At 43.9% G+C, this 11,895-nt stretch overlaps 1 protein-coding gene across 1 annotated transcript in view; it reads right to left on the reverse strand.

Annotated features, from left to right (window-relative positions):
• Positions 1 to 284: 284 nt before the first annotated feature.
• The window catches only part of dbpa (D site albumin promoter binding protein a), a 23,626-nt gene continuing 12,015 nt past the window's right edge, over positions 285 to 11,895 (reverse strand). Inside the window, exons 4-5 of the mRNA XM_063185892.1 lie at positions 6,231 to 6,481; positions 285 to 3,232 (exon numbers count right to left, since the gene is read on the reverse strand). Coding sequence (XP_063041962.1) covers positions 3,017 to 3,232; positions 6,231 to 6,481 — 467 coding nt within the window. The 3' untranslated portion in view covers positions 285 to 3,016. The remainder of the gene's footprint in view (positions 3,233 to 6,230; positions 6,482 to 11,895) is intronic.

Below are 11,895 nucleotides of genomic sequence, written 5' to 3' on the forward strand. Positions count from 1 at the left end.
AACTTAATCGGGAAATTTTGGCAAATTTCCAACTGAGAATTGTGACAAGTTCCCACAATAAATTTTTCAGAATTGCCTCGAGAAAACAAGTTTCACATTTGCCACCAACCATCCACATTTCCGGTACTTTATACTCATAATACTCATTTCAAACTCCTGAGGAATTGACAATAATTCCGATCGGCTCGCATATAAACTACTCAAATATATATATATATTCTTTCAAGTCATGTACTTTACATTGATGATCACATAGTTCAAGCATAAGAATATACACACATATATCTAGTGAGAAATAGTTATTTTTAATATTCAATAGTACATTTATTTTTCCGTATGGTACAGTAGAATTAGGGATGTTCCATGTGGGATCAATTTTTGTGGAGAGGTTTAGACATACCATTGTGGTGTAGGTCTAAGAACCATTTCTATACAAAAAAGGAAAAAAAAAGAGATAAACAAGGTGAATCAATATATAGGCAGTTCAGTACTGTGAGTCGTATGTGTGTGTGTGTGTGACTGTGTATGTGTATGTTTTGTGTGCATCATGTCTAGTTGTGTCTCAGGTAGTGAGAGTGGGTATTGTGAGCACCATGTAGTGGACATAATATATAAGAACAGTCGCAAGAGAGAGGTTTGTGGTGGGAAACACACATGCAGTCAACTCATTCACTGCCAACATTGCCTGGGTGACCAAAACAAAATCTAAAACTCTGACTCTCAATGTGACACTTCTTTACGCCTCCGATTAACGCAGCAAGAGGGTAAGAGAGAGCTCCCGTGTATGTGTGTGTGTGTGTGTGTGACAAGATGCAGAGTGCAGGAGTGGTCAGACTCCATGTCAAAGTCTATTTGTGCGTAGTCTTCATACTGACCATCAAGAGAATCGCCAAGGTCGAGCTTATGTTGGTATATGAGTGTATAGATGAGAATGGTATGATTAAGTACTGTATGTATGTATGTGTGTGTGTGTGTGTGTGTGTATGTGTGTGTATGTAAGTTCCTTTACAGCCATACTTTCTTCAAGCATTTCAGTATATACATGGAACAAAAGTCTCTGGTGAGTACGGTACGTGTGTAAAATGACAAGAAAAGAAACAAACATGGTACATGACGGGCCTCTCTTCACCTCTTGGCGGTTTTTCTCTTCTAGTCACCCAGGCTTGAGACATACACACATATATTAAGCTCAAGAAAAACAGGAATCAAAGAGAAGAAGAGGTCAAAATTAAGTGCTTGAATGAAACTCACAATAAAGAGAAGAGAAACAACGAAAACAAAATGAAAACTATACACAAATTTTCATGTCATCTTTCTGTCCTTTTCTGTTGCTTCTCGTTCCCCATCATTTCTCGGTGAGAGAAAAGAAACAAAAAACAAAAAGTATAATATTTATAATATTTATATATTTATAACATAATAATCGTTCCCACACCTTTCATCGCCTCTACCACCTGCACGTTGCCCCTGATTAAAAGGTCTTTTACATTCTTATCCAAAAAGAGAGAAAAAAATACAACGAAAAAACAAAAACAAAGAGAAATAAAAAGAAAAACCTCAAAGCCGCCTCATCTTCGTCCCTGAACCCCACTAAAGCCAGTCTGACCGTTTATATTTTTAAAAAGAGATCTGAGAAATACTCCTGGATTTTCTAAGATTTTGTGTTGTAATAAAACTCCTCTGGTACTGGTTAGCCCTCGCGGTTTGCAGCCAGCACACACAGCGCAGCCACACAACGACAACAACCCCATAAACACCTGTGCCCGTTCCCCCACAACTGTTGCCCCACCCCCACCCCCACTAATATAGATAGAAAATATACAAAAGATTATTTTCCAAAATCTTTGTCACCTGTCTGAATCCACAACATATAAAAATATACAGTTTTCCTATGCGTAGTCAAAATCTCATGGCTCTCCTCCTAAAATCATCTTAACCCTCCACCTCCTCCTCCCTCTTCCTTCTAACTCCGATAAGATGCTTGGACCTCGCCTTCCTGCCCCCAGTTCAAAAATATACAAGTATTTATTTACTTTATTATATTTGCGTAATAATTAGCCTTTTCGTTGTGTGTGTGTGTGTGTGTGTGTGTGTGTGTGTGTGTGTATGTGTATGTGTATGTGTGTGTGTGTGTGTGTGTGTGTATGTGTATGTGTATGTGTGTGTGTGTGGGTGTGTTGCAATAGACTAAAAAAAGAGAATTACATCTGTGTCCCCTTGGCCTTAGCTTCGTCTCGTGTAAAGACTTGTGTATACAGTTATATAGCTCCACTGCTAACTCTCGCTCGCCCATGTGTGTGTTGTGTTTTTAGTTTTTCATGTGTGTGTGTGTCGTCCTCTTGGTGCTGGGGTGAGGTTGTGAAGCTGTGTGTATAAGACTGGCATAGAGTTCAGGTGCCCCTGATGTGGCGTTTTGCACCCATCCCTGCCTTACTCCATCCCTCCCTCTATTTCTATCTCTCTCTCCATCCCTCCCTCTTAAACTGGTGAGACAGGGTTCTATAAATGTTCAGGACCTTGTTGTGAGGGTTCCGGGGGAGAGGAACTACGTTTCGGGGAGGGAGAGGAGGGGGGCAGTGCAGGGAAGGGTAAGTGTTTGCAAGTGCTAACGTTATCACCCAAGAGCCTGCTCCTATACACGTGGTTATCATGTATACCTCTAAGCCCCACACCACAGGGGGGCGCTAGACCATGACCAACCACCACCTCCCGCCTTGCAATTCCTGAAGTGCTAAATGTTTTTGTTTTTGTCTGTTGGCTTATCTTCTCCATCCAACTCCCATATAAGCCACTTTTAAAAATCTCTCTCTCTTCCCATCCTCATTCTTCTTCTACTAAAAACACGACCAAGCGGCCCCCTGCATTCCTGAAGTGCTAAATGTTTTTGTCTTTTTGTCGGTTTGCTTGTTGGCTTCCCTCCTCCATCTCTACTCCAGTAGCCCCTTTTAAAAATGTCTCTCTTCCTCTCTATCTCTCTCCCTCCATCTCTTCTTCTCCTCTCCTCTTCTTGGCGTCCTCACAGGTCTCCGTGGCGCGTCTCGTACTTGCTGAGGATGTTGCGGCAGCGGCCCAGCTCCTTGCGCATGTCGGCCACCTCCTGGCGGAGGGCGGCGTTCTCGCGCTCCAGGAAGGCGGCGCGCACCGAGATCTGGTTCTCCTTCAGCCGCCGCGCGTCGCGCGAACGCTTGGCCGCCTCGTTGTTCTTCACCCGCCGGCTCCAGTACTTCTCGTCCTGTGGGCGTGGCGTCACAGCAAGGTCCCGCCAGGTGTGTTGTGTGTATGTTTTTGGGTGTGTGTGTGTGGGTATTGGAATGTGAGGGTGTGTTGAGAGTGACACGTTGGGATGAGGCGAGGGGGTTGGTTGGTTGGTTGACGGAGAGCAGCGATCAGACCCAAGAGAAATGGGGGTGGGGGGGGGTTGGGGAAGAGCGAAGAGAACACAAAATAGAATTGAGTTTCCTTGCAAACATACGGAATGTACAGTGGATAATACTACAGAGCGTGTCAAAAATGCATACACACTGTAAATCATTGGTAAGTTGGCGTTTTAAAGAAATGTAAAGTGTCAAAGACTGAAGAGAACAAAGAACAGGGACAAAACAATAAAACTATATCTGTAAATTCTGTGCGATTTGAATACTGCATGAATTTTACACCTACGGTACATTACAATGATTTAAAGTGTGTACGTTTTTCTGGACGCCCTGTACATTAAAAAGCAACACTAGGAGCTACTGTACACACCCTGATGCATTGCTTGACACTCAACACGGTCATTGTTCATGTAAGCATACACCTTTACAATGAGAACTAAACATAGCCTTCCTACGACAAAGAAAAGTATCGATTCACAAACAACATGGAGGAATGAGGAAATGTGCGCTGCCACAGAAGACTGACTGCCAACACCTCCTATGAGTGACGCAATTGAATGACACTTCATGAATGATCTTGGACACATGGGCAATCACCTTTCATTATATGATTAACCAATTACCAATTACCATAGCCAACCACTTAGAGTGCTGAATGCTAGTTAACTGTGTAATCACAGGCCAACTCCTGTATTATCTACCAATCACTTCCATTTAATAGTTATTAGCATTCCTCATTACTTTTTTTTATTAATTAAAGCTTTTATAGAGATAAGTGCTGAAAATAATTAGCATCTGCTACACATGCATACACGTCACACAAGCCTGGCATAGGGTGGTTCATGGATATATACAGTCCCAAGAAAAAGTTTGTACACCCTTTGAAATTTCTTACCTTTCTGTCAAAATTGGTCATAAAACATTGTCTGATCTTCCTGGAAATCGCAAGAAGGAACAACCAGAGTCTGCTTTAATTAATTCAACCCAAACATTTACAAGTTTTCATATTTTCAGTGGCCATAAGATGTAAACATTCACAGGACAGCAAGGCATAAGTAAGTACACCCTTGCATTCAATAGGTTTTAACCCTAAATTAGTCGCAATAACCTCAACCAGACGTTTCCTGTAGTTGCAGATCAGATTAACAAAACAATCTGGATGTATCTGGTCTCCCTCTTATTTAGAAAACTGCCTCTCGTCAGCAAGGTTTGTGGGATGTCTGGAGTGCATAGCTTTCTTGACTTCATGCCATAATCTCAATTGTTTTTTGTCAGGGCTTTGACTCGGCTATTCCAGAATCTGTATTTCATTATTATGAAGCCATTCTAAAGTCGATTTGCTTCTAAAGTATGGGTTGTTGTCACATTTCAGCACCCATCCTCTTGTGTGCTTCAACTGTGTGACAGACTACCTCACTTTTTTCTGTAAAATATCTCGATAAACCTCTGAGTTCATTGTTCCATTGATGATAGCAAACTCAAAAGGGCCTGAGGCAGCAAGGTAGCCGCATATAATGATGCTCCCGCCACCATACTCAAAGGCGGAGATGATGTTTTGGTGAAGGTGTGGTTCTCCAGTTCTCCTCCAAACCTGACATTGTGTGTTCCCCTGAACAAATCAACTTTGGTTTCAACGTTGGTCTACAGAATATTTTGCAGTAATTCTATGAAGCATATAAATGCTTTTTCGCAAACCTCAAAGGTGCAGCAATATTTTTTTGGACAGAAACCCCATTCATTTTAGATTGGCAGAATGAATCCCATTTTTAGCTATTCTTGGTTACATCTCCTCTTCTGAGTATGGTGGCGGGAGCATCATTATATGCGGCTACCTTGCTGCCTAAGGCCCTTGACAGTTTGCTATTATCAGTGGAACAATGAACTCAAGTTTATTGTGATATTTTACAGAAAAAACGTGAGGAAGTCTGTCACACAGTTGAAGCACACAAGAGTATGGGTCCTGAAATGTGACAACAACCCATACTTTAGAAGCAAATCGACTTTAGAATGGCTTCATAATGAAATACAGATTCTGAAATAGCCCAGTCAAAGCCCTGACAAAAACAAATTCAGATTAAATGGCATGAAGTCAAGAAAGCTATGCACTCCAGACATCCCACAAACCTTGCTGACGAGAGGCAGTTCTCTAAAGAAGAGGGAGACAAGATACAAACAGATTGTTTTGTTAATCTGATCTGCAACTACAGGACAAGTCTGGTTGATGGTATTGCAACTAACTGAGGGTTAAGACCTACTTAATGCAAGGGTGTACTTACTTATGCCCTGCTCTCCTGTGAACATTATGGCCTTATGACCAATAAAAATATGATAACATGTAAATGTTTGGGTGGAATTAATTAAAGCAGACTCTGATTGTTCCTTCTTGAGATTTCCGGGAAGATCCGACCATGTTTTATGATCAATTTTGACAAAAATGTAAGAAATTTCAAAGGGTGTACAAACTTTTTCCTGGGACTGTACTTTGTGTATGTATACTGCATACTACACTAAATACTAATATTAATATGGTATTACTATGCCTCGCATCTTATGCACACACTGAAGTCTTTTGATCATTTTTTACTTCTGATTAAGAAAAAGATTTCAAGCTGTTTTTCCCACATGGCTTTATATGTAGTTTAGAAAGCTGCCTTGACCACAAATGCCTTGGGAATGTTTCCAAGGAAAAAGATATATTGCAAAATCCTTAAATGAAAGTCTAATCGTAAATCCTTATAGTAAGCCATTTCAGATTAAAAGGTAAAGACTGGTGCATTGCTGCCATTGCTGACTTTAGAAAGCCGGTTTAAGATTGCTGGTTGGGCATAACAGAGTGGATTGTGGGAGATGTAGTACCTTCTGCTCCTGGGGCACCAGCATCTTGCGGGCCTTCTTGATCATGGGCTGCGGCTTGAGCTCCTCGTCCGAGAAGCGGTGGCGGCGCGGGTCGAAGGCCTCCTGGCCCGGCACGCTGGACAGCGCCAGGTCCGCGGGGTCGGGGTCAAAGTTCACCATGACGTCGTTGGCGCCGTTGCTGAGCGGGCCGGGCGGCGGCGGACAGGACGAGGACGAGGAGGAGGACGGCTCCGGGGGCACGGCCTGGCCTCCTGTGGCACGGGGAGAAGAGAGGCACCGGGAGAGGAGAGGAGAGAATAGGAGAAGAGAGAAGAGAGGAGAGGAGAGGAGAGGAGAAGAGAAGAGAAGGGAGGAGAGGAGGAGAGGCAGAGGGAGAGGAGAGGAGAAGAGAGGAGAGGAGGAGAGAAGAGAGAAGAGAGGAGAGGAGAGGAGAGGAGGAGAGGAGAGGAGAAGAGAAGAGAGGAGAAGAGAGGAGAGGAGAGGAGAGGGAGAAGAGAGTTAGAGGGAGAGGAGAGGAGAGGAGAGGAGAGGAGAAGAGAGAAGAGAGGAGAAGAGAGGATGAGAAGAGAGGAGAGGAGAGGCAGAGGAAGAGGAGAGAAGAGGAGAGGAGAGGCAGAGGAAGAGGAGAGGAGAGGAGAGGAGAAGAGAAGAGAGGAGGAGAGGAGAGGAGAAGAGAAGAGAGGAGGAGAAGAGAGGAGAGGAGAGGAGAAGAGAAGAGGAGGAGAAGAGAGGAGAGGATAAGAGAAGAGAGGAGAGGATAAGAGAAGAGAGGAGGAGAAGAGAGGAGAGGAGAGGAGAAGAGAAGAGAAAGAGAGAGGGGGTGGGAGAGAGAAAAACAGAGTTTGATTAAATACTGTACACGAACGCACAATGACAGAAGGTGAGAGATGACTAGATGTGATTCTCATTCACACATTCTGTAATACAGTGGTACAGTACTGACGTGACAGAGAAACGCAATGGCATGAAATAACCACCAGGAGGCAGCAAAGGCCATAAAAGTCAACACCTCAAGCTCAGGGAAACAGGCATGTCAAGTAAAAGCTCTTACACTTCTTTCCTTTTACATACAAGATTGTAGATCAGAACTATCACCATCCACACACACACACACTATCTGTGCATCAACATGCATAATCCATCAATGTGAAATGTTAAGAGATGAGATTTTACATAGAGGACTAATCCATATCATGTCATGACCATACAAATCATAATCATAACCATTACCAAATCACATCATGGTTAAGACAATAGCTAGGTACTGACAACCGAACATAATCTATAGCCTTCCAGCAAGCTTCCTCAGTTTCAGGATCCCAGATATTACACAGCACTTCAACAAACACCCCTGCATCATATGTATTCTATGGACCGTGTGCCTCTTATATAACACGTGTAGAATACATGTGTTCAGGGAAAAGAGTGTGTTGTGTGTGTGTGTGTCTGGGTTTTTTTCTGCATTCTTAAGGGATTAAAGTGTTTACAAGCTGCTGGGAGTCTAGGAGTGACTGGAGGGCCAGGGTGGTGGATAGCCAGGCTGATGAGTAGGCCAGTGTTTGGAAGTGCGGCTATTCCTTTGCTGAGCTGGCTAAAGGCTCCTGAGGTTTTGTTTTTCGGGCCCTTGAGCATAAGAGGACTGGGAAGGAGGAAGTGGCGGGAGCTGAATAGGAATGTGGTGATATAGGAAGCATGTTCGATAAGGATCTGGACCCGCCCTTACCAAAACAAGAACCTGCTCCTGACAAGAGAATACCCCCCCCCCCCTCCTCCTCCTGACGGCCCCTACACCCTCTCCTCTACTCCCTACCCTTAAATGACACAGGATAGGAGCTGTACATATTGTATGTACTGTATGCACACACTTCTACAGAAAAAGAATAAACAAGCACCCCCTCAAATAAGCACACACTATCTCACACATAAACACACATATACAAGCTCACCCTCGCACTCACACGCGCACACACACAAATAAACAGAATATTCTTTCCAAGGTACGAGACACAGACACTGCACATACTTGTTTCTCAACATATACAGATTTACAATAGTGCAGTACATATTCTCCTCCTCTCTGTCACACACACACACACACACACACACACACACACACACACACACACACACACACACACACACACACACACACACACACACACACACACACACACACACACACAGTATCCTTTCTGTCACTCAAATACACCCACAACTACACACACACACACAAACACACACACAAAGAAACAAAAGCATCTTCCTTCCCGCTGGCATCTTTGACCACCCAAGGGCAGCCTCTTCCTTCTCTAACAAGCCACAACAACGGGGAGCACAGCTGTGTATACAAACACACATGCATGAACACACCCACATGTACACACACATGCACACAGAGGATAAACCTACACACCTACAGGCACACACACACACACTTGTATTTCTTTTGAATTCTTTTGTATTGATGTACATAATTATTGTTAATTCTAAATATATACACAATATACAGTATAGTTAATTTTAAGCTGTGGTACACCTTTATTTCATTCCTATTACTGAGAAAGAGATATGTTCAGTATGTTCTAGTATGTAATAACAGCTTTGGCCATTCAAATGTCCAATACATATTTGTTACGCCAATAAAGCACATTTGAATTCAATTAAATTCAATATAGTACAGTATTAACTTTTACAGCTTCAGCTTGCATCTGTGCAGGATAATTGGTATACAAATCATAGTAGTAATTCGTATTATTACTATTACTGTTAGTAGTATTGCTATTATTATTGTTGTGATAATTATTAAGATTGTAAGCAAATGTAAGCACATGATGGCTGGCACTGCATGACGGTAGTCAGAGCTGTCTGATTATCTGTGATCTTTGCTAACTTGCTCTCTCTCTCTCTCTCTCTCTCTCTGCTCTCCCCTCGGCCCCTCCTCCTCTCCCCTCGGCCCCTCCCTCCCCTGCTCTCTCCCGCTCTGTTGCTCTCTGCAGCAGCACGTGACGGGCCCGCTGCACATGGCTCACGCGTGTGAGAGAGCCGAGGCAAAGCAACAGAAAGAGACAGAGAGAGGGAGGGAGGGAGGGAGCGAGCAAGAGAGAGATAGAGTGAAAGCTATCAAGACAAGCAAGCAGAGAGAAAAAAGAAGAGGGGGGGGGGCTGTTGGAAGAGAAGGGAGAGGAAGAGCGAAAGAGTTATCAAGCAGCGAACAAAAAAAGAGAGAACTATCAAGAGGGAAACAGAGAAATAATAAAGAGATAGAGAGAGGGAGAGAGAAGCAGAGAGAGGGATGTGGGAGAGAGAAAGAAAACAGAGCAATCATAAAGGAAAAGAGAGCTAACAAGAGCAAAACTGAAACGAGAGGAAGAGAAAAAGTGTGTGAGAAAGAGGCAGAGAAAGAGGATGAAAGGCAGAGGGAGAGAGAGAGAGAGAGAGAGAGAGAGTGAGAGGGAGAGAACCACACATGCATGTAGAGAAAAGGCAGAGCAAGGCTATCAGAGAGAGAGAGAGAGAGAAAGGGAGAGGGAGAGAACCACACATGCATGTGGAGAAAAGACAGAGCAAGTCTATCAGAGAGAGAGAGAGAGAGAGAGAGAGAGAGAGAGAGATAGAGAGAGAGAGGGAGCAAGAGAAAAGACTCATACATGTGGAGAGAAACGAGCAGAACAAGGCTACAGTCGAGGGAGAAAGCATCCTCTTATTCTAGGAGGGCTGCACACCACACCACAGCACTACAGCTCCACAGCACTCCTCTCTCATCTCCCTCTTCTCTCATCCCTCTCTCTCCCTCTCTGCAGACAGCAGCGGCAAAATGAACCCAGTGACTTCCCCCCCTCTCTCTCCCTCTTCCTCGCTCTATCTCTCTTCCCCTCTCTCTCCCTCTTCCTCTCTCTATCTCTCTTCCCCTCCCTCTCTCTCTTACTTTCGATTCTCTCCCCTCCACTCTCTTTCTCTGCTGTATGCCAGCCTGCCTCTGCTTCCACACTGCTGTTGCTGAGCCGTAGCCAGGGGCATCAAGCACTCACCAATTTTTATGAAAATGTGTAATACCCTTCCATGCCTACATAATCCCCCAACTACCATGCATTTGCGACGCGCACACATTCATATTTACCGGGCGATAGGCCACAATTTGGTAAACGGTTGCTGTGTTCGTCTGTGATTCTGCGGATTTATAACTCAAGTGTGTGTGCATGTGCGTCGTCTTCGTGTGTGTGTAGTGTACCATCTGCGTATGCATACTGTACATTTGCATGTGCTGTGTGTGTGCTGCAAGCTGTGCATGTTTGCATCTCCCAGGTTTTATGGAAATGTCCAATACTCATCCATTCCTAAATACTCCTCCTACTCCATGCATTCGTGCACGCATTTAATATTTACCGGGCAATATTCCATATCCTCATACAGTATCTTGTGCTCGTAAAGGGTTGTTGTGTGGTACAGTAGATTCTGATGTGAGTTTGAGCAGGCTTGCTTGTTTATGTGTACATACAGTATTTGCATGCGATGCTATTGCATGTAGTGCATGTTTGCAATATGCTTTCTCAATGTCAATGACAATGTCCAATGGCCAATGGTATTCCTATTCGTCCCATTGCATTCATGTTGACCTCGCAATAGGCCATATACATTCACATAATTCTCATAAATGGTTCTTTGTGTTGTGATTCAATGGATTTACCTCAAGTGTGTATGTGTGTGCACACTTGACCATGTGCATACATGTGTGCATACTGAATTTGTGTGCACAGTGTATATTGCTCATAGTGCATGTCTGCATCAAGCTCTTCCAATTTCTAAAAAAAATGTACAATACCCGTCTATTACTGCATAATCCTCCTCCTCCATGCATTCATTCATGCATTCGTATTTACCTCGCAACAAGACATATTCACATCGTTTCTGTTGCGTGCTAATAAATGGCTGCTGTGGTTGAGTCTGTGGATTTCCTTCAAGCATGTGTGTGTAGGAGAGAGCGCAAAAGAGAGAGAGAGAGAGAGAGAGAGAGAGAGAGAGAGAGAGAGAGAGAGAGAGCGAGCGCGCTAGTGTGTATGTGCATGATTGTTCATGCGTATACATCATGCATATGCACATATTTGCATGTACTGCGTATGCTGCAAGCATTGGGCGTTTGCATGTACAGTGTATGTGCATGTGTGTTGTGAGTGCACGTGTGTCGCTGTGTAAACGTGTGAATGGGAAGTGACTGCTTGTGTTATGTTGTGTGTTGTGGTGGTGACAGAGAAAGAGGAAGGGCCTTAAGCATACATCTGATTCAGCATGGCAGAGAGTTCCATGGCATGGGGCACCAAGACAGAGATAAATGAACAGTCACTGTGTGTGTGTGTGTGTGTTTTTGTCTGTGTGTGTGTGTGTCTGTCTGTGCATGTGTGTCTTCCTAAATCAAGTCATCAAATTGTGTGAGTGCGTGAGTGTGTGTGTGTGTTTGGGCATAAGCGTGCATATTTGCGTACACATGCATGTGTGTGCACCTGTGCATGCATATACATACATACAAGTGCATGACAGTGTGTCTGTGTGCATGCATACATCTGTGTGTGTGAGCGTCACGTACAGTATGTGCGTATGCATGTGCGTATGTACTTGTATGTGCGTCTATGTGCGTCTGTGTTTGTTGGTTCGTGTCTGGCCTGCTGCCTGC

Source organism: Engraulis encrasicolus, chromosome 20, assembly GCF_034702125.1.
Source record: "Engraulis encrasicolus isolate BLACKSEA-1 chromosome 20, IST_EnEncr_1.0, whole genome shotgun sequence".
Lineage (NCBI taxonomy): Eukaryota > Metazoa > Chordata > Actinopteri > Clupeiformes > Engraulidae > Engraulis > Engraulis encrasicolus.